The sequence below is a fragment of the Corticium candelabrum genome, chromosome 11, assembly GCF_963422355.1.
Source record: "Corticium candelabrum chromosome 11, ooCorCand1.1, whole genome shotgun sequence".
Lineage (NCBI taxonomy): Eukaryota > Metazoa > Porifera > Homoscleromorpha > Homosclerophorida > Plakinidae > Corticium > Corticium candelabrum.
This window is the reverse complement of record NC_085095.1, coordinates 6338993-6362826: the sequence shown is the minus strand read 5'-3', so window position 1 is coordinate 6362826 and position 23834 is coordinate 6338993. Positions and strand designations below refer to the sequence as shown.

The window sequence follows — 23834 nt, the reverse complement described above, 5'->3', positions numbered from 1 at the left end:
ACACACACACACACACACACACACACACAACACCCTTCACATACCGCTCGTCTCACTACCACGACGTGACGACGACAACTTCGCCGAATGCAGAGATATCTTCACCAACGGCGTCGCTCCAATCACACTCCTATACTTCTTCGTAAACCACTCCCCCGTCTTAGCAATCAAGCCCCTGACAAAACGAACACAAAAAACCTCGAAACACACACACACACACACACACACACACACACACACACACACACACACACACACACACACGCACGCACGCACGCACGCACGCACGCACGCACACACACACTCACACACCAACATTTCCGGTCGAAATGCCACATTCTCACGTCGTCACGAGACGATGACGACACGAGACACATTCACTCACCTCTCTGTAGTCGGACTGACATGCCCGGCTCGTCTCTGTATCTCAACTGTGCCCTTCAGACGCCTAAAACGACCGAATTAAGCAACGGAAATAGCAAAGCTACACTGTTTTTTGTCTCGTCTTCGCTAATCTGTCGGACCTGACACGCTCTTTCTCTCTTTTTTCGAATTCTTCGTCGCGCCGGAGGACGGCGAGTATGACTTCGCGCTCGTTCTCGTTCAAATGCGTGAGGTCGAGCGCAGTGTTCGACTCCATGGCGTGTACGCGTCGCTAGCGAGCTTAGCTCAGCGGTTGCGGATAAGGTGACAATGTGTTCCGGCAGCCGGACATACGGGGTATGCAACATAACTTACCGGTACAGTGTACATGTTCTAGGTAATATGATATACTTAGTTTGTCACACAATGTGTGTGTATGTCGTTGATTTTACGTATAATTTGGTAGAAATTCGGTTTCGACAGGCGAATTTTCTTAATCGCATTTGACATGACGATGTGAATTGTGTAGGCGGGTAATTAAAAGCCGGCGGCCACGTGCAACAGAAATTATTGAGCGCGCAGGCTGTCTGGAATACGAGGCTACAATGTCTCAAATAACTGCATATTAGTTAGACAACAATTGCGCAAATACTAAAAACGACTAAACAGACAAATTGTAACAGATATCGATTGCTAAATACTCTAATCGTGTACATATTTAAGTTCACAGAAATCTGTTGCCGTGGCAACGTATGAAGACCCGGATAACAACATGTCTCGACTTCGTGACCTACTTGATCGCGCCGCTGTCGATCACCGGCGTGATATTAAGCTTTATTGTTCGGGCCACCTCAACGAGAATCATCTCTTTAAACCATCAGACAAAAGCCATAGTCCCTGGGAGTTCTCATCGAGCGCAATTCGCTTGCCAAGATGGCGACCTCCCATACCTTGCATGAACCATCCAGTACGAAGGAAAGACGAGAGAAGCGCTCAGAACCGTCAATCATTAACAGTGCAATCGATTTCATACGAAGGAAGGCCAAAACAGCCAACATCGAATTCACAGAAGGAAAAATTGAAATCAACAGACAGTCACACAACAGATACAGAGGCAAATGAACGAGCAGCTGCTCGGCACTTACGGTAAAATATTAATTAAATATTAATTTACATGTTTTATAATATATATTTAGAAATTTTAAATTTAAAATAGTTTTTTATGTATGATACCTTTCAACATTAAATGTCAAGTGAGGTAATAAAGAAAATTTTATATTATATAATTGACATAAAATATTAATTTTATAAATTTATATAAATACTTTTATTTTTACAGTTGATATAAAATATTAATTTTATAATTTATATAAATACTTTTATTTTACAATTGATATAAAATATTACTTTTATAAATTTATATAAATACTACTTTTATATTTTTATAATTGATATAAAATATTAATTTCTATATACTTTTATTATTTATATAAAATGTTGCTTTCATATACTTTATATATTATTTTATGATATATGATTAATTTTATTCTATATATTTTATAGTAACTCATAAATATTAATTTTTATATATATTATAGTAACTCATAAATATTAATTTTTATATATATTATAGTAACCAGTGATTTTCCTACAATACATTTGATGCGTCCTGGGACGCACTTGAGAAGGTTGGGACGCAGATTTCGGACAGCGGGACGCATCCTATTAAGTGCATTCTTGTCTACTAAAACTCAGCCATTACACCAGCAATTTTAGACTATTGCCCATATGGTTGAACTTCAAAATCTGCAATATTTCTGCTGCCTGTTGGACCTTCCCAATGATCTTGGTATAGCAGAGCCTGGCATTTTCGTTTACTATGTAAAGTAAGCCCTTCCTACAAAGGAAACAGAGGATTAAGATACAAGGGGTGGAGCTATGATCATTATCCAATTATCTTGTAAGTCCTACAGAAAGCAACTGGAACCATTTAGATTAAATGATGTCACATCATGTACATGCTCTAATGAGCACACCTGGTGTGACCTCCATCTCATAACTCATGATCACTTCCTTATGGGGTAGACCGTAGGTTACTATCAGGCGTGTTCTGTTTACGTACTGCTAAACTGACTTTGCGTCTAGCGCTTGCTCCAGTAACTGTTAACAGATGTACTTTTCATACCAGTAACAAATGCTGCCTGTGAAAGAGGATTCTCTTGTCAGCAATCCTAAAACTAGGGAACCGTTTGTCTGAAGAGAAAATTGACTGCTTGATGATGCGAATTCCTCTAGAAGGACCACCTATGTATCAGTTTAATTTTGAGTGTGCATTTTGCAAGTGGAAAAAGCACAAAGCTAGAAGGTTACTTGAACAGCACCCTGGGCGCAAAGTGCTAGATGCACTCACTGCCACATAACATGATAAAAATAATTACAGACTGTTATTAAAAGTTTGTTTGCACAAGTTTGGTTAATAATTATATTAAACTAGTAAAACATGCCCACATGTTTGTTTGATATAAACTACAGTTGCCTAAAATACTTGGACAGTATCTAGGCGTAATTTGTATGACTACATTATAACATGATGAGCAAAGTCACAAAGTGGTATTATTAGTATAGACCTTCGTTTGAATTTTGGTTTAATAATGAAACCTGTCTACAAGTGTGGTTGATATACATACATTACAATTACATTCGCCGTAGAAAACGTTTACTACTCAGTACGTACTGTGTACCGACTTAGGCCACGCCTCTTTAGGGCGGGGCCAAATATGCGCAAGATGAGGACGCATGTTTTAAGGGGGTTAGGAAAATCACTGAGTAACTCATAAATATTAATTTTTATATATATTATAGTAACTCATAAATATTAATTTATATATATTTTATAGTAACTCATAAATTAATTTTATATTTTGTTATTTAGTTTATTAATTTTAATTTGTGTTAAAGTGGAATTTATATTTATATAAGTATATATATTTTAAATTAGTAATTTTATTTTTTAAATTTATTTTAGCATTCTAGACCAATCCTTTTGATATGTTTATATATTTTATATATTCTATTACATGTGATTTGTTTTAAACTGAATTAAAAATTTATGTAATTTTAATTTATATCTATTAAACCTAATAAATTTTATTTAATTTTAATATATTTTTATAATTTTAATTTATATATTTATTAAACCCAATAAATTTTATTTAATTTTAATTTATTTTAATTTATTTTATTTTAATTTAATTTATATATTTATTAAATCTAATAAATTTTATTTAATTTTGATTTATTTTAATTTTTTATAATTTATTTTAATGTATATATATTAATTTTATTAAACCTAATAAATTTTATTTAATATATATATTAAATCTAATAAATTTTTATGTAAATATCTATTGAATGGGTTACCACAGGGGTATTGAGTTAGCTCACAAGATGAACACAATCTCAAACTATTTGGAGACAACGAGAATGACGAAGGCCGATCAATACAGAGACTGCAGACACGTTGATGACCACATTGTGCAATCATCGAGATCACACCAATTTCAGGCGTTACGACGGACGAGAAATATGGATGAAATTGAGACGAGATTTCGACGTCGATTGTGCAGCTTGAGCAGCAAACAGCAACAGTTGAGTTACCATCGTTTGCAGATACACAGAAGTTGCCTTGACGACATCACAGAAAACTGCAAAACATTTGGCTTTTTGCTTCGAAGAATCCAAGTAAATAAATCATTGTTTAATTAATTAAATAAATAAATAATTAATTAATTACTTATTTTAGAGGGGTTGCCTTTGGTGCTTACAAACAGAATGATCTGGTTGAGCACGACATATTAATTAATTAAAATAATTAATTAATTAATTTAATTAATTAAAATAATTAATTAATTAATTTTAAAAATTTAGTTGTTGGCAACACACAAACATGTCTGGTTACGTCACTGTCATGTGCTTGACAATTAACATTCAGATTGAGTTTGATCATCACATTTCGTATCTACTTGATCGTCTCGCATTACGAAATCAAATGGAACTGAAAAGGAAACTAGAGGAGGCGTCGTTGGAGCCATCAGTGTCGGAGGTTGGTAATGTGTGGTTGGCTTGATTGAGTCGCTGTGCAGTCCGGTGTATTGGTGTTGTCGTTAGGAGATAAGGAGGGCACAGAGAGAAGTAAAACAACTGGAAGAAAGAGTGAAAGAGCTGCTGGATAGAAATGAAAAGTAGCTATAGAGTTGATGTGGAATGTTGGTTGATGGGTTTCTGTTGCACATGCATACATGTATTAGTTGAGGTGTGATGTGATGTAGCCAGATTTGTGATACAGTCTGTGCATGAAATGTCTTTCTTTTTAATCTGTTTGTGTATATGTTTGTCTGTGTCTTTAGCTGTGTCTGTCTGTCTGTCTGTCTGTTTATCTGTCTGTCTGTCTGTCTGTTTATCTGTCTGTCTGTCTGTCTGTTTCTCTGTCTGTTTGTCTGTCTGTTTATTTGTCTGTCTGTCTGTCTGTCTGTTTATCTGTCTGTCTGTCTGTCTGTTTCTCTGTCTGTTTGTCTGTCTGTTTATTTGTCTGTTTGTCTGTCTGTCAGGCTGTTTGTCTGTCTGTTTATTTGTCTGTCTGTCTGTTTGTCTGTCTGTATGTATGTATGTCTGTTTGTCTCTCTGTATGTCTGTTTGTTTGTCTGTCTGTTTGTCTGTTTATTTGTCTGTCTGTTTATTTGTCTGTCTGTTTGTTTGTCTGTCTGTTTATCTGTCTGTCTGTCTGTTTATCTGTCTGTCTGTTTATCTGTCTGTCTCTGTCTGTCTGTTTGTCTGTCTGTTTATCTGTCTGTCTGTTTGTCTGTCTGATTGTTGTAGGTCTGTCTGTCTGTCTGTCTGTGTTTATTCATTTGTCTGTTTGTGTCTCTATTGTTTATTTGTTTATCTGCCTTTGTTTACCTGTTTGTTTGTATATTTGTCTGTCGGTCTGTCTGTCTTTATGTCTGTCCATCTGTTTATTTGTTTGTCTGTATATTTGTCTGTCTGTCTGTCTTTATGTCTGTCCATCTATCTGTCTTTCTCTTCATTTGTTTGTCTGCCTGTCTGTCTGTTTCTTGATCAGATATACCACACATCAACAGATTCTACGAAAACAGACAATGCCAAACCCTTTTTAATAATTAGCTCATAAAAATTTCCTACAAAATACAACACTTTGTGTGTCTGCATGTCTGTTTGATTATTCATTTATTTATTTGTTTGTTAATTTTTGTTTTTTATTTGTTTATTTGTTTGTCTGCATGTTTGTTTACTACTCTTGTTTATATTAATGTTTCTGTATGTCACTGAGTATCCGTTATCTTTAGCCTACGTGTTGAACTACAGCAACAAGGCAAGAGACCTCACCACTCTACACCAAAAAGCAGTAATGTCTATCACTGCCCCACTGATCCTGCCTGCTTACAAGAGAAAGGTTTATCATCCCAATTCTTTGCCTGCTAATTAATTAATTAATTATTTATTTGTTATGTACATTTTGTGTTGCCTGGTCAACCAACAGCGTCAGTTGTGATGACACGCTTGGGGCTGCAGTCAACTGGACCACCCGATTTAGGAGAGAAAGTAGAAGATTTGCATTATGAGGTACGTACATGAGATGGTGGATGGTTATTTGAATATGTTGTGTGAAATGACAGCAGAGTGGGGATTTATTCTGTTTTTTGTTGTGTGTGGTGATTGGAATGTTGACGTATATACATACATACAGACAGACAGACAATAATTGACAGACAGACAGACAGACAAAAACAAAAATTGATGGGCAGACAGGCAATAATTGACAAACAGACAGACAGACAGACAGACAGATAGACGAAAACAAAAATTGACAGGCAGACAGACAATAATTGACAAACAGACAGACAGACAGACAAAAACAAAGATTGACAGGCAGACAGACAATAATTGACAAACAGACAGACAGACAGACAGACAAAAACAAAGATTGACAGGCAGACAGACAATAATTGACAAACAGACAGACAAAAACAAAGATTGACAGGCAGACAGACAATAATTGACAAACAGACAGACAAAAACAAAGATTGACAGGCAGACAGACAATAATTGACAAACAGACAAACAGACAGACAGACAAAACAAAAGTTGACAGACAGACAAAAACAAAAATTGACAGACAGACAGATTGTTCTATTTGTCATAAATTCTTTACTTGTACAGAACCAAGGCTATATAGTGCATTAAGCCTTAATAAACCAGTCCAACTCTGCAAGACAAAGGGACACCATTTACCATTTACATGCTGTGTGTGTGTGTGTGTGTGTGTGTGTGTTGTGTGTATTGTGTGTGTGTGTGTGTGTGGCCGGGTGTTATGTTGTCTGTCTTTCTGTCGGGCAGAGTTGGACTGGTCTATATATAAAGCTTTGGTCCTGTACAAATAGGATTTATGACAAGTAAAACAATCTGTGTCTGTCTGTCTGTCTGTCTGTCTGTCAATCACATATATTTGAATTTTTATCTATGATACATTTTGCAATGCAGGGTACTATGTACTGTCCAACTACTACTAGTGTTCATCAACTAAACTAAGCTAAAATTGAAACTCGTGTAAAACAAAATGAGGACTACACTTAAAAGCTACAGTGTACAAGCAAAGCCTCCAGTACCAGCTAGTGGCTGAAGTACTGGGTGGCAAAGAGATCACATCTGTTGTCTTCAGACAGCGAAGATAGCTTTTTAGAGATGACTCTAGCATTACACTACTGGAGCTGAATAGAAAAGCGTTTGGACCAGAAGTCAATAAACTCCGCAGCGTTCGGTCGTCCCATTTTGTCCGATGACTTCTTTGATAATTTGCACAGGAGTTTCCACCCATCAATCCCCCAAGCTCCAAAATGCTCCATTACCAGTGGGGTTACAGTGGCAATTATGCCACCTGGTAATTCTGTCTGTTTGTCTGGTAGTCGGTCAGTCTGTCTCTGTCAATACACACCACACACACACACACACACACACGCTCTTTTCGTCTATGATCATATCATAACAGCAGGACCATTGTGTATCATAATTGTCATAAAATCTCATTACATCTGTCACAGATTCATCATCAGCTGGAAACACGTGAAGCAATTAGACTGAAACAAAGAAATGAGATGGTCCCCATTCTCGAATGCCAGCGTTTAGAGCAATGCATTAGAGACACAAGTGTACGTGGCAAATGAGATTTATTAACAAATTTGATCCATCCATCCATCCATACATACATACATACATACAGCACGAATGCATGATGTTAGGTGATGCTGTATTTTGTGTTTGATACGTAGTCCAATATCCAGCAACTGGTGAAACGTAATGACTTGCTACAGAAGGAAATCATTGAGACTGAGGCCGAACTTGAAGATGCAGTAGAAGCTACGGATGCATCACAGAGAGACGTGAAGTGTGTGTGTGTGTGGGTGGGTGTGTGTGTGTGTGTCCCCGTGTCCACGTGTATGGTGTGTGTGTGTGTGTGTGTGTGTGTGTGTGTGTGTGTGTGTGTGTGTGTGTGTGTGTGTGTGTGTGTGTGTCTGCGTGCGTATCAAATTCATTTCATTTCGCACTACAGAATGCTGTGGAAGAAAGTCAACGCTTTCAGAGTCAAAAAAGTACCCAAAAAAGACCAACTTTAGCAACAATGCTACTACATCTACAATGATTCACATAATAAACCAACAACAAACGGCTTACGAGTCAATCGATGCATCGCAATATTCACTGACATCACGATCTCTGCAAAAAGCACGAATCATTTATATACAAATCAATAAGTCAATGTTATCATGCTAAAATGTCAATCACATCCTAATGGCCGATCTCAGTCTTCCCACTCTTCATCGTCACTCCATACGCTGTCGTCATCGTCCGACTCTGATTCATCCATTTCGATCGCTATACGTCGTGCCAATATCGCCGCCACGTCGCCGCCGACCGTTTGGCTTTTGTTCTTGTTCTCGACCACCTCCACCTTCCTAAGAATCTTACGATTCTGAAGTGCAGCAAGGAGGCCTCCCCGAGGGTCTGGTGACTCGGTAACTGGTGGAATGTTTGCCACGGGTGGTGGAGGTGGACTCAAGGGCGGTGGAGCAGGAGCTGAAGGACCGACTGGCGGTGGTGGTGGTGCTACTACTGTTGGTAGAGGTACACCTGGGGGTGGTGGAGGTGGTGCCGAGGGGGGTCCCATTAGGGGTGCTTGAGGAATGCCTGCGGTGGGTGGTGGAGGTGGAGCAAATGATGGTGGACCGGATGGTGGTGGTGGTGGAGGAGGGGGAGCAGGGGCACCCAAGGGAGGGGGTGGAGGTGGAACGTTGGGCTTACGTAGAGGCGACGAGGTTTGTCCTCCAGGGGGTGGTGGTGGGGGTGCCAGTGGTGGGTTGGATGGTTTGGAATAGCTGGCAACAGGAGGTGGTGGTGGAGGCTCGGACGGTTTGCCGAGAGATTGTGAGCTGTTTTGGGCTTGTAGTGTGTGTGGAATGCCGTTTGGTAATGGTTGAATGGGATCGTCTCGTAATTCTTTGTCGACACCGGCAAATTCCTTTTTCTTTACGGCTCGAACTTTCTTGGCTTCTTGACCGTCCCTGCGTCTCTTCACGTGTCCCTGTGGAAATATAGGAAGTCTTGTGTGAAGGTGGAGATTAGAGAGGAAAATGTTGCATGCACAAATGGTATGTACAGTGAACACAAGCAAAGACAGACATACAGACAAACAGATGGACAGACAGACAGACAGATGGACATACATACAGACGGACCTCTGACATACATACACACAGACAGAAAGACAGATAGACAGACTTATGGACATACAGATATACAGACAGAGACAGATAGACATACAGACAGAGAAAGATGGACATACATACAGACAGGTAGACAGACTTATGGACATGCATACTACATACAGACGAACAGACTCACAGACAACAGATGGACAACAGATAGACAGACTTATGCACAAACAGATGAACATACAAATATACAGACAGACAGACAGACAGACAAGTAAACAGATCAAGACATACATACACCCACTACCCTCTTCTTCTTCTTATGAGCTTGTTCCACTTGTTTCCTCATCTCAGCACTCCACTGCTCAAAGAAATGATTTGGATCGGTATAAAACTTCAACGCGTCCCGATTGTCATTCCTCAAGTGGTTCATCTTCTGTAGAGCAGGCGGAGGCACGCACGATGTATCATACAATTCCTGTAATGCCACCGGCAGAGATTCCCGAGACAGAACATGATGGTCGGCCGGACGGCTACTCTGGAAGTGCTTGACAGTTGCCAACTGGTCAGTACTCACTATACCATGGGAGTGAAAGTTAGTCTAATTTATTTATTGTAATACATTAAATTTGCATACAAGGTATCATCATATGTTACTACATACACGTGCACTTCTCATGCCAATGTTAATAAAATTTTGTTAATATTAATTAGTCTTGCTATTTTGTAAATTAATAATTTTTGTAAATATTATAATTAGTCTTGATAAATTACAAAAAAGTTAATATTAATTAGTTCTAATAAATTAATAAAAAAATTAATATTAACTAGATGTTCTCTCATGTCAAAGAGCACGTAGTGATTGGCTGCCCGGCCATTGTCCCTCGTTGCCGCGTGCGACACAAAGAAGACTAATGCGTTGTGATTGGTCACTCGCTTGCATACCATACATTCCTGAAGCGTGACACCCATATATGCTCATTTTTTGGCATACATAGTCAGCCAGCCAGAGATTTGGGGCAAATAGAACCCTGTTAGTATACCACTCCTCGCAAGTCACGTGACTTCTTCAACGTCCCGTCCCTTTGACTCGTAGCTTTCAACTAGTAATTGAAGCTGTGTTTACACCGTCGCTTCTACAGCTATGAGCCTTCAAAGTCCTGAACACCGCGTACGCTAGCAGTAATTGTTGCGAAGAATAATTTTTACGAATATACACGCTATTTTCTTTCTAGACGTGCTACTTGTAAAATGTATTTAAAATCCTACATAGCGACTGTCGTTTCGCGTAACCGCAAAGTCCGTAAATAGTCAGTAGTCGCAAGTAGAGTTATCGTATACGGGACATAGCATCTCTCATGGTTACGTAATATTAGATTCCCGTATAACTATCGTAAAACAAAGAAAGCGATCGATTTTGGGTCAGCAGTTGCAGACAGGTGAGTTCTCTTGTTTATGTCCGACAGCTGCTAGTAATCGCAAACATGAATTACACTGTTCTGGTGAGAAAACTCTCTCAAGGAAGTTTCACGGGTACGATTGGCTGTTCGCCTATTGTCTCTGGTTGCCACGTACGACATAAAGGAATTAATGCTTCGTGATTGGGCCACACTAAGGAGACGTGGCACATTCCTGTAGCGTGACAGACATAACCAGACAGACACATAGTCCCCAGACCGGAAGTCGGTTTAGCCCTATACGTTTAGAGTATGCTACTCACCAAGTCTCGTGAATTTTACAAAGTCCCTTTTCTTATAGGCTCATAGCTGCATTAGTCTTAATAAATTAATATTAATTAGTCTTGATAAATTTATAAAAAAATTAATATTAATTGGTCTTGATAGTTTGCTATTGTGCAGATTAATAAGAAAATTAATCTTAAAGGTGCCCGCTCACAATTCACCACGCACGTGCAGACACACCCATGCAAACTTGAAAACGTGCCACGTTGTGTCATAACAAAGCAGAGCACGCGAACATCTTAGGGTGCACCACATTCCATGACATACAGTCAAAGAGAAAGGCCAATCATGTTCTTGTCTACCACGGCAGTTTCCCTCCTCGTACTTGACATTTCGATAAAGCTAACAACAAGTGTGTTAGGTTCCTTATCTACACATTTACCATTTACCATCTTGAAATAGCTTGCCGTTAAATGACAAACCACTGTATCGATCGTTTTCTTGTTGCACGTGACGTGGAAATAAGTGGAAACCAGACCATTATCGTACTATTGTGATGGCATCCGAAACTCAAAGCATGAAAGTAGCCACGTAGAAGTGCCGGACGCCACCGACAATACAGATCGTGCATCTATCCTGCATGATAGCTACTGGCTTCGATGTTCCACACCCATTTTCGGGTCACGTGCAACAAGAAAAAAGATCGCGAAATTGTTTTGTCAAACATCAAGCTATCTCAAATTGGTGAATGGTAAATGTGTGGATAAAGGCACGATTTCAAGTTTGTGTGAGTGTGTCTGTACGTAAATTAGTGAGCGGACACCTTTAATTAGCTTTATTATATATTATTTATTGCTAATTTTATAAAAATGGTCACTAACTTTTTAGCACTCATCAATCTATCAAAACTACATTAAAATATAATATAGATAGAATGTATTGACATTTACTGTGTCATCACTAACTTATTAGCAATGTTATCAGTCTATCAAAGTTAGTTGCTATTAACTAGTAATTGAAGCTGTGTTTACACCGTCGCTTCTACAGCTATGAGCCTTCAAAGTCCTGAACGCCACATACGCTAAGAGGAGTCATTGTCGCGAAGAATTACGAATACACACGCTATTTTCTTTCTAGATGTGCTACTTGTAAAATGTATTTAAAATCCTACATAGCAACTGTCGTTTCGCGTGACCGCAAAGTCCGTAAATAGTCTGTAGTCGTAAGTAGAGTCATCGTATACGGGACATAAAATCTCTACTGGTTACATCATGTTAGATTCCCGTATAAATATCGTAAAAGCCAAGAAAGCGATCGATTTTGGGTCAGCAGTTGCAGACTGGTGAGTTCAGTCGTCTATGTCCGACAGGTCCTAGCAATCGCAAACATGAATTACACTGTTCTGGTGAGAAAACTCTCTCAAGGAAGTTTCGCGCCTACGGTTGGCTGTTCGTCCATTGTCTTTGGTTGCCACGTACGACATAAAGGAATTAATGCTTCGTGATTGGGCCACACTAAGGAGGCATGGCACATTCCTGTAGCGTGACAGACATAACCAGCCAGCCAGCCAGACACATAGTCCCCAGACCAGAAGTCGGTTTAGCCCTATACGTTTAGAGTACGCTACTCGCCAAGTCTCGTGACTTTTACAAAGTCCCTTTTGTTATAGGCTCATAGCTGAACAAAATATATTAGTTTATCAAGACTAATTAATATTGGTCAGTGCACTATCTGACCATTCAATTTTCTTAGTTTGGTTAACTAAAAATTAAAAAGTAAATCATGCATTTTAATTTTTGGACCAATTTTTATCCAAAAATTAAAAATTACAAATAGAAAATTGATTTACTACATATAAGAAAATCAAACATACAAAATTGAAATGGAAGCTGCACTTTCCGGCCAAGTATATTCTATCTAGTCTCAGGGCTCAAAAATTGGTCCAACTAGTTGTCGTCGTTTGACGAGTTTCCAAAAATTTTATGTCGTCAAACTTTTAGTCTAAGATGTCATATTGATATCAATCATAGTGTTTAGTGGTATACTGACATTTTAGAGCGTGCGCGAGGAGAGGACTGGGTACGAGTGTAGTAAAACATGCAGTATTCCATACTTCACAATGGCATGCAACCAAGCGTATCCAACACATTACTGCTGAGCCAATGGATACGACGTGTTACACTAGACAGAGCTAAGACATCTTTGCAATAGTGATGGCTAATTGAATTAGTGATTAAACGCATACCACCTCACCTCTCTTTGTCAAAACAAGGCGGGGTTTCAACCAGACTTCCACATATCACATTGCGGAAGTTGTCCATGCGGAAGTTGTCCATGCAGAAGTTGTCCGTGCGGAAGTTGTCCGTTTCTTGCTACTAAAATCGTATCTACCCTATTTAGACCTACAGGATTTACCATTGTCTCCGCTTCCTCACGTGCTCCCTGGTCATAAACTTCATGCCTGTACTCTGTTGGAATCCTGAGATGGTTCTCGCACTCCCCGTTTCATATGAGCAGTTTGTCAATGTATGCTGTTGGCGTAATAATTTACTACGCGTACATGTCATTGTACGACAAATGTCTCAATGCGAGCGTCAACCGCAAAACGGTGCATGTTTCAGTACAGTACAGCTATCCACCTGCATACTGAGAAAGCCATTACAAACTAGCCTTGATCAATCTGCTATAGTCGTCATTTGATGACCTAGACTACAACGCTAGTCACCAGCTGTAAAATTTAACTCGCCAAATGACGACTTAATGACCTATTTTTCAAGCCCTGTAGTCTTCAGTGACAGTACCTAGACGTGCTAAAGCAATTTGATTGTTGGCACTGTCTCCTTCAAGGTGTACACTTTAGGTGATAATCTCAAGTAACAGGCTGATGAATAGGGGTGAGCAGTAATGATCTAGGATTCTATAAGGAAGCGAATTTTTTTGTTCAGCTGATGTGGCGTCTCTAATTTGTTGGTTGTACACACTTACACTAGTAGAGAGATTCAGTTTGTAACACACTTGCAGGTATAGAAAAGGTGCACCTGAACTTGCGCCAAAGCGATTAGAATTATGGCTCAGGTTTAACTTAATTAAGCATAGTACAGTTCACCTGCCATTGCCTTAAGCACTAAGCCGATTAGCTTGTTTTAGCACAAATTACTGAACACAATAAGTGCACAACAGTGATAATTAAACTGTATAACTCAGCACTCAGATAACCATCTCTTGGATACAGTACAGGTGTTGTCGCTGAAGAAAATGGTGGATCTGACCATAGGTGTAACAATTAATTAATCAACAAGAACAAGGCGCTCGATTAATTCAACAAAAACTCTCTCCAAACCAACCCTGGATAGCTTGCTACTATGTACACTTGTGCCACAACCCTAATTGCTTTGTACACACCTGCAAGTCTGCTACAACCAATCCCTCCAGCGAAAGTCTATAATCGACAAAACTACGCCACCTCAACTAAACAAGAATTTCCTTCCCCAGCTAGAGAATCCTATATATACCATACAACTAGCTAACTGCTATTTCATCACCAGTAGATGATAGCTATTTGAGCTGTTTGTCTGTCAATTGTCACCTTGAGTGTACACCTTGAAGGAGACAGTGCCAATCACCAAATTGCTTTATCACGTCGAAATGCTGTCACTGAAGACTAGATAGAATATACTTGGCCAGAAAGAGCAGCTGTCATTTCAATTTTGTATTTTTGATTCTTATATGTAGTAAATCAATTTTCAATTTTGTAATTTTTAATTTCTGGATAAGAATTGGTGTAAAAATTGAAATGCACGATGTACTTTTCAATTTTTAACCAAAGTAAAAATTAAAAAATTGAATGGCCGGATAGTGCACTAACCAATATTAACAAAATTTTATTAATTTATCAAGACTAATTAATATAAACAAAACTTTTTAATTTATCAAGACTAATTAATATTAACAAAATTTTATTTAATTTGCAAAATAGCAAAACTAATTAATATTAACAAAGTATATTAATTAACCCTTATAAAGTTTAAACATTTAAGTACTCAAAAAGGGCGTATTAAATTAAATTACAAAAATTAAATCACAAAAATTAACACATACAAACTGCGCATGCGCGCAATACAACCACCTACCACCGTTCACAAGCGCTGCACGAATAACAAACAACAGCCTCTCTATGTGTAAACCCTTTCCTCAACACCACTGTCGTCACGCATACACGTTCCAAGCGCGTGGGCGTGCCCATCTCCTTACCCTGTTTGCTTTCCGACACTCTCAGACTCTTGACGTGCACGACGAGACCTTCGACGCGGCCCGTTAATGTCACATGACGCTGCGAGTAGGCGTTGCACTCGTTCGACAGCTCGGAGAAGAGATTTTCCGAGTGTTTGGCGAGACTGCTCAACTGGCGGATGACGCCTGCGAGGGTATTCACCGTTATGCCCTCGAGCTCGTTCTTCACCTTCTTGTCGAGTCGCCCGCGGCTGATGAAGACGGGTTCGAGCTGTCGCTTGACGAGCGGCATCCCGCAATGCAGAAATCAAGCGTAGTGACTGAAATTGTGAAAGATGAGATACCCGTATGTTTAACGCGCGTCACGTGTAAATTTTTTATGGAAGATAAGGTGCTCATATGTTTAACGCGTGTCATGTGTAAATTTTTATGAAGGTAAGGTGCCCGTATGTCTTACGCGAGTACAGTAGTGTGTAAATTTTGACTAATTAGCGGTATTTACGGTTTGACGGGGTGAGTAGAGAGGTAAGCAAGCAGGTAAATTGATTCGGCCATTCAATATTTGAGTTGCAAATTTTAATTTTTAGCTGCTATGTGTACACATGTGTGTATTTTCTTGTACCTCGCGAACTTTAGTTTTTTGTCCTTTGCTGATATGTATTATAGTTTGATGTTTGAATTATCACAGGGTACGGTAGTACCTTGTATGTAGGGATTGCTCAGGTTTTGGAGCGTTGTGGGGGCGTGGTCATCCTTTTGCACGCTTAGAAAACATTGTAAATAAAGACTAAAATTTCTCAAACTTAACGAGATGAAATGTTTGTACGTCGTGTACTATATCCTATTTTTGTTTTGGTCAACAATTGTCTAGCAACCTAGAAAAACAGTTGCTAGCCTCGGAGGCCCATGCGCCAATTTTGTTCTTCTCCACGGATCTCTTTTTGTACGTTAGGTACGGCTGTGAAACTTTAGAAAACGCTTTAGAATTACCCAAACTCTATTCTTTTGGTGACTAGAGAAACCGAAATCAATGTTCATTAAAATTGTGTTTCTTTCAAGCAGATTTGATCCAACAACCGTCATCAACGCTATTGCAGTTTGGGCCAATCACGGAGCACTATTTGCGATTGCTTATCCATGGCAATGAGACAATGGACGAAGAGCCAATCAGATAGGCCAAACGCGTTTATGAAAGAGTTTATCACCAAAACTGTGTAATTCGATCATGTTTGCCATTGTCCGGTCTAGTCTGAAATTGTTTGCGATCTGCGTCGCACACAGGAGCAAAATTGACAAATAATTATGTACACATTGCAACTTATACGGGAACCCAACATTTGCAACGCATATCCCGTATGTGATGATCTTTGGGCGCGTTCGATTTATGGTCTAGAACTAGAATCAACGGGGGTGAACGGATAACTTGCGTTCGATTTGCTAAAATTCTAGTTCCGGAACTGCCGGAACGATTCCAACAGTTCGAACTCTAAACCTGGAACTTGTGGCATGACCACGCCCTATTATCATCTACTATACCATCGACCTGTTCCTGACTTCAAGTGAGATTCTAGTCAAAATTGGAGACCATTAGGAGTTTCTAGCATCTCAATTGAGCAGTCACCGTCCCCGGAATCTAGCGAAGACGTTACTCTAGTAGTCCTGAGGCGTCAATTGGTCTGGACAAGAAACTGAACTGAACTGCTGCAACGATAGCCACTTTGTCAACAGTTGCTGCCATTACGTTGAATCTGCACATGCTCGTGCTTAGTACACGTACGATTCTGAAAGAAGAATTAGCATTCGATTTAGCCTCTAGTTCTGTCAGTTCTAGTAGTTCTAAGACACACACAGACAAACAGGTGTACACACACACACACAAACAGGTGTACACACACACACACAAACAGGTGTACACACACACACACACACACACACACACACACACACACACACACACACACACACACACACACACACACACACACACACACACACACACACACACACACACACACACCACATTCATCCACAATCCATACATTCTACCAAATAAATATGCTCCACGACACAGGCAAGCAGGCAGGCAGTGAGGCACAAACTGCATGGACAATCTCTTTCAAATATCGTCATCAATAATAGCAATTATTGTGCATATATCTTCACACAGTTTTGCAAAACTACTGTGCAGTATACAATAATCTGTTTGCATTTCATCACGTGATCGGTCCATGTCCACACAACTACAAAATAGGACTAAAACGCCTTCATCCGGGCTTCACTACGGAAATAGTCTCCACATTAGTAATAGCTACTCGTCCTCTTCATAGTTATTCGACTGAAAATCCGTCAAGCCTCGATTATGATTAATCCCAATCACCGTCGCTGTCCAGGTTATCTCCGGTCGACGCCGATGTATTCGAACGTCTGTCCTCTTCATCCTCTATTGCTACTCGTCTTGCTAAAATAGATGCCACGTCGAGTGCGGTGAAACCCATTGGTCCGACTGAGCGTTTCGCCGCTACTTCTCTCTGGTGCTGCTCTCTGTCCACATTACGCAGCTGCTTTCCCTTACGAATTGCGGCCAATAAGTCAAAGTTTGCACGCACGCCTGGTGGACGAAGAGAATCCCGTCTTTCGTCGGACGTCGACTTTCTTGTCGCGCTGGAACTAAAGCTTGTAACCGGCACTTGAACAGCCACAACGGTCGACGGTTGAGAAATGAATAAAGAACTAGGAGAGTGAGTGGGGTCGATCTCGGTCGACTCACTATGGGTCAAGGATTTTTTCCTATCATGTCTGGCATAATAGACGTCGTTGTTCTCAACGTGCACGGCGATTACTTCGCCTGCTGCACTGTCAATTGACTTCTGGTGAGGAAGATGAATACTGCCTGACGACTTCCTATCTGAAGATGCCCTGTCTGACAACTTCCTATCTGAAGATGCCCTGTCTGACGACTTCCTCTCTCGAGACTGGGACGGTTTCTTTTTTGGTTTGTTCACTGCTGTATGTAGAGTGGCTGGGCTTGGTAGCTGAGGCTCTGAATAGCCGGATGTGTTGTCATGCTTTGCAACCACGTCGTCCGATGCTACTGCATCGTATAGCGGCTCTCGTGGCATCTCTTTCATCGAGTGACACCGAGGAACGAGAGGACTCGAATGCACACTACTCGACTGACTGCGAGTATCCATTTGGCTCAACGTCTTCCTCAACAGCGGGTGTTCACTCAGTTGTTTCTGTAGTGTTCCCGATGACGTCGAAGATGCAGACGACTGAATATCGCTCTCAATGCCGGACGTGCTACTCGAGACGTCTGACCTTCGATCGATGCTGTTCTGGATGGACAACTGGTTACTGTTTGGTTTGTCACTCCGAGACCTGAGCAGCTGCTCTACTTGACTACTAAGCGACATATTGAGTTGACCGAAATCGTCACCATTCATCATGTTCTCTCTGATCACGTCCAACTTATCATTTGTAGGCGGAACCTCATAAATAGGACTCGCTTCTCGTTGTATGCCTGCACGTGAACCGTGCGTCGCCATCGTAGATATCCCATTCTTCTTCACCGACCGAGCATATGATGCCGTTTGAGCAACCGATGGTGACGACTGCTGTCGATGATGAACAATGTTTCGTTGCTGGGTAGACAGGTGATTCGTCTGACTCATCCGCATTCGTTTCGTGTGTTCGTATGGCAACGGGTGCTGCAATGCTGTAGCATCAGAAACACTACGTGGCCTTACTTCATTGATGTTGGTATAAAAGGCGACCTGCTCAGACGCAGTCGTCGACAATCGTCGTTCGTCTGAAGCTGTCGCCTGTTGGAGTGACTCTTGACTACCAGCCTGCTGTGACTCAAGATCAAAAAGGTCTCGTAGAGCGGCTCGTTCTTTCGCCGCCATTGACTTGGCGCTCTTCTTACGGCTAAACAATCGAGACAAAGTTCCTGACCGTTTGTCTTTCTTTCCAAAAAGATCCGCTGAGCCAATGCCCGTTACACTCATCGTGCGATATCTCAATGTGTTGTCTTGTTGAGACATTCCGATGCTCCGTAGATCCGACTCGCTGCCCGTCTGGAAGCCCGAGTCACCGCTGGCTATAGTCAGATGGCTGCGGATCAGATCGTTACTTGAACCGAATCTCGAATCGCTTGCAAACTCTTGACCTAATCTGTCGTATGTCTTAACTTTCACACGTTGTACATCCGTTTTAGTCCACGTCCGGGAAAACTCAGAAAACGTTTTATTTCTTGAGTTCGTCTAGAATAACACACACACACACAGGTTGAACGTCGTAATTGCCAAAGTCTCTATTAATATATCAATGATTCGTCCTTCCAACTATATAATCAATACATTATTCGATTATTATTACTATCTCATCCGCACAGTGCACTGCAAACTACACTGTACACACCACTGACTAACATTGTGTGTGTGTGTGTGTGTGTGTGTGTGTGTGTGTGTGTGTGTGTGTGTGTGTGTGTGTGTGTGTGTGTGTGTGTGTGTGTGCAGTAAGTACACATTCACCACTCTTAAATAAACAAAACACAAAGCAGAACTTCACTGCAATAAACCACAAGCTCAAACGACTGACAGAGTAAGCTTGCAGCAACAACAATACACAAGTCATGTTTACGTTCATTCATGTTTACAGTACTGTTTCCACTAAAAACACTCAACAGATTGCAATCCAAACAGATTAAATTTCGGCAACACTCATGCTGCACAAATACTATTGTCCAACAAGTCAACATGCTATCATACAAACTAGCACAATCACAACACAAACAACCAAGTCAAGCATTACCTTTCGTCTCGCATTCTTCCTTGCTGTTTGCTTCTGTAGCTCGCCCTGCGCCCATAACTCGAAGAAATATCGAGGATATGAATAACGGTCCATACAGTTTGTTTTCGGTGGATGAAACTCGTTGAATTTCCAAAGCGACGGAGGAGGGTCTGATTCAAGATACGATTCCTGGACAACTAGAGGTCGAGAGTCTGCTGTGAAAAGCTGCTGAATGGGTTTCTGTCTGCTTTTGAAGTGATCGCTGGCAAACATGTCTTCGTAATCTGTTGAAATCGAAACAAACTGAGTGATTAGAGGCAAGTGATTCGTGTGGACAGACACGATCTGTATTCATAATGGTTTGTGTGTAGACACTGAAGCAACTGCCAAACAGTAATAAACACATACACAAACACACAGACACACAAACACAGAGACAAACAGACATATAAACAGACAAACAGACATATAAACAGACAAACAGACAGATAGGCACAGAGACAGACAAACAGACAGATAGACAGACAAACACAGAGACAGACAGACAGACAAACACGGACAGACAGACAAACACGGACAGACAGACAAACACGGACAGACAGAAAAACACAGAAACAAACAGACAGACACAGAGACAAACAAACCGACAGACAGACAGACAAACAAATAGACACACAAACAAATAGACAGACAGACATAGACAGACAGAGACAGACAAACCGACAGATAGACAAACAGACAGACACAGAGACAAACAGACCAACAGATAGACAGACAGACATAGACAGACAAACCGACAGATAGACAAACAGACAGACACAGAGACAAACAAACTGACAGATAGACAGACAGACAGACAGACAGACAGACAAATAGACACAGGCAAATAGACAGACAGACATAGACAGACAGAGACAGACAAACCGACAGATAGACAGACAAACCAACAGATATACAGACAAACACACAGACAGAGAGACATACAGAGACAGACAAACATATACACAGACAAACAGACAGACATAGAGACAAACAGACAGACACAGAGACAGACAGATAGACAGACAAACAGACAGCGACAGACCAATAAAGACACCGACAACTACCACTACTGACACTGCATCATGCCATTACTACACAGTTTCCACATACACAACAAACATCAGCAAACGCTGCAGTACAGTACAGTACACACCACAATATCATTACAACTCAATACAACAAACAAGTTACCAAACAATAACGAATGAACCAAAGTAAATTCAAAAAACACCATAAATTCAATCTATAAATCAGATCCCACTGTCAGCCACATAACACCTTGTGTATACAATAATGCCCCACCAATGGTGTAGCTACTGGGAATCACTAGGTGGTCAGTTTCTCTACCAACATTGATTACACACTCCTTAAGCAATGCTTTGCTTCCAAGAAAATACAACAATAATGGCCAAACAGTTCTGAGAAAAGTGTTGCTTGTTTAGATGGTGAGTTCCTTGCCATTGTGGCAAAAACACTACATACTGATCTATAGACTCATGTTACATTGTACACCCATAGACATTGTAGTTGTGCATGAGATATCAAATATAATTTTCAAAACGGTTAACTAGATTGTAGAATATGTACGTGCAGTGATCTATTTACATTGAAGCAGATAAACAAACAATGAAGCAAACAGACAGACAGACAGACAGACAGACATACAGACAGACAGACAGACAGACAGACACACACACAGACAACAAACAAACAGACAGACTTTTTGTTTGTGTAGACAGTAGTTATTAGAGTTATTTAGTTTAGATCATCATATAGCTTGTAATAGTACTGATTTATGAAAATATATGTATTGGACACAGACAGACAAACAAACAAACAACAAAGCAGACAGACAAACAGACAAACAACAAAGCAGACAGACAGACAACAGACAGACAGACAGACAGACAGACAAACAGACAGACTAACAACAAAGCAGACAGACAAACAGACAACAAAGCAGACAGACAGACAGACAGACAGACAACAAAGCAGACAGACAGACAGACAAACAACAAAGCAGACAGACAGACAGACAGACAGACAAACAACAAAGCAGACAGACAGACATACAGACAAACAACAAAGCAGACAGACCGACCGACAAACAGGCAAACAACAAAGCAGACAGACAGACAGACCGACAGACAAACAGACATGCAAACAAACAGACTGACATGCAAATAAAAGACACTAGACTTTCTTGTTTGCATATACATATACATGCTATTTCTACCCAAACGGTGACCTCAATTTCTACTACATAAAATATTTCAAAACGAATTTAACTTATAGCATAAATGCCAACAAGCAAACCTTGTCAAACTTTGTCACACTGCAATGCAAACCTATGTGTATAACAACTGGTTTGTCTGCCTGTTCTTTTGTCACTTTACTGTAAAGTCCCAGCCTATCAGCTTGCTTACACCACAAAATTGCAGTCAAATTTGTAGGGAAAGTTGGTGGAAAACGTGGACTATCAGAGAGACTCAACAGTCAATCTCATTATCACCTTGTATAATGATATTTGGCACGTCACAGGTTCACTTGATGACCCATAAAGGGCCATTAGTGTGGGGTGTGTCAAGCATGTGACATGATGCTTCACGCCTCACTCTCCCTAACCACACTCTCTTACATTATGCACGTACTCTCCACCCTAGGCTTCACTTATTCCACTATTTTCGTCCTTCCTTTCGCCTATTTATTAGATAAGCAACCCTTGAACAACATCTCTATACCTACAATGACACACAGGAACTATATGTCGGCTGGCTTCTCAATACTTCCGTCTATGGCCTCACTCTTCCTTTCTGTCTCTCACTCTGCCGCTTCCAAAACTCAATCAACCATTCCTAACCATTGCCACGGCAACGGACATCTCCGCCAGTCGCCGCCGCTTTATAAATCATTTAGAGAGCGAAATAAATAGAACAAAAGACTGGAGGTCGTCGCAGGGTACGAAATTATGATCACTCCACCCTGGAAAGTCCTCTCCGAGTGGCACGGCGCCTCAAAACAGCGCGAAAACATCCGGAAAGTGCCACTCGCTCCGTTCAGCAAATGCAGTCAACATCCGCAAGCGGAACGACGCTGCGTATGCAAATAAAGTGATTCACCTTGGGCTATGTCGTTGCGAGGCCCACGCACGACATGCATGGGCACAGGAACGAAGAGCAAGGAGTTGCAGTTGCAGCCTACTTTCCGACGCGTCAGGACGCGGTATGAAACCAAAACGAGAATAAATTGCCACGCAGTGCTTACACAATCGCTTAGAAAAACAAACGACGACGTAGTGTAATGCAAACCGCTGCTACGTGTTCACCACAACCCCTTCCTTGCTTACCATCGTCCTCCTCGTCGCACTCAATCTCGATGAGTCTCTCTCTCAAATCTTTCAGCCGGAGAGTCAAGCTGTTCGCTCGACTCGTAATCGACTCGCTCTCCCACAGCAGCTCGTTGAATAGGTCGTCGGATTGGCGCGCCAGGTCGCTCAACTGGCGCATAAATCCGCCCATCAGGTTGACCGCCACAGCCTCCAGCTCATTGGTCCGAACTCTCGCGTCCATTTTCTTCCGCCCGATGTGAACGGGCTCGATTTGTCGCTTCACCAGAGGCATTGTCCACTCACTGACGACCTCTCCTCACCAATACTTCTCTGATATAAATTTCTATGAAGCTTTGAAGGCCGCACGGTCACGCAGGACTCGACTGACGGCGTAATTTGCGTGTAAAACGTGTAATGGCAATGAGGCGGTGATAAACTCCGATGACTGACTGCGAACAAAGCGTTCCTGCGCGATGCAGAGTGTCGAACTGACACCGACAGTCAGACCGCACGAGCTGACTGCGGACTCCCTCAGAAAAGTCAGAACAACGACAACGGAAATACAACTACGCATGCGTAAAGTTGATTACATTGGAATATTTAACGCGCGTTAAC

General features: G+C 40.9%; 4 protein-coding genes across 5 annotated transcripts in view; 1 reads left to right on the top strand and 3 right to left on the bottom strand.

Annotated features, from left to right (window-relative positions):
- LOC134187241 (uncharacterized) overlaps positions 1 to 641 on the bottom strand; it is a 4554-nt gene extending 3913 nt beyond the window's left edge. The window contains exons 1-3 of the mRNA XM_062655359.1: positions 525 to 641; positions 386 to 448; positions 45 to 175 (exon numbers count right to left, since the gene is read on the bottom strand). Of these exons, the coding sequence (XP_062511343.1) occupies positions 45 to 175; positions 386 to 448; positions 525 to 640 (310 nt within the window). The 5' untranslated portion in view covers position 641. The remainder of the gene's footprint in view (positions 1 to 44; positions 176 to 385; positions 449 to 524) is intronic.
- Positions 642 to 675: 34 nt separating this feature from the next.
- On the top strand, positions 676 to 8091 carry LOC134187238 (uncharacterized). 2 transcript variants are annotated; one of them, XM_062655355.1, is made up of 10 exons: positions 676 to 720; positions 1087 to 1509; positions 3789 to 4104; positions 4355 to 4465; positions 4531 to 4604; positions 5727 to 5833; positions 5921 to 6003; positions 7479 to 7586; positions 7707 to 7822; positions 7988 to 8091. In XM_062655355.1, the coding sequence occupies exons 2-10, from the start codon at positions 1136 to 1138 to the stop codon at positions 8049 to 8051; spliced, it is 1353 nt and encodes a 450-aa protein (XP_062511339.1). In that variant the 5' UTR covers positions 676 to 720; positions 1087 to 1135; the 3' UTR covers positions 8052 to 8091. The 2 variants fall into 2 exon arrangements, with proteins under 2 accessions (XP_062511339.1, XP_062511338.1); XM_062655354.1 differs by lacking the exon at positions 676 to 720 and having other exon boundaries at positions 979 to 1509.
- On the bottom strand, positions 7990 to 15392 carry LOC134187239 (actin-binding protein WASF2-like). Its single transcript, XM_062655356.1, has 3 exons — positions 15080 to 15392; positions 9454 to 9722; positions 7990 to 9016 (listed from the first exon to the last, which is right to left on the bottom strand). The coding sequence occupies exons 1-3, from the start codon at positions 15348 to 15350 to the stop codon at positions 8237 to 8239; spliced, it is 1320 nt and encodes a 439-aa protein (XP_062511340.1). The 5' UTR covers positions 15351 to 15392; the 3' UTR covers positions 7990 to 8236.
- Positions 15393 to 17172: 1780 nt separating this feature from the next.
- LOC134186405 (actin-binding protein WASF3-like) lies at positions 17173 to 23783 on the bottom strand. Its single transcript, XM_062654373.1, has 3 exons — positions 23238 to 23783; positions 19871 to 20133; positions 17173 to 19320 (listed from the first exon to the last, which is right to left on the bottom strand). Exons 1-3 carry the CDS (start codon positions 23509 to 23511, stop codon positions 17422 to 17424), a joined length of 2436 nt encoding a protein of 811 aa, XP_062510357.1. The 5' UTR covers positions 23512 to 23783; the 3' UTR covers positions 17173 to 17421.
- Positions 23784 to 23834: the final 51 nt, after the last annotated feature.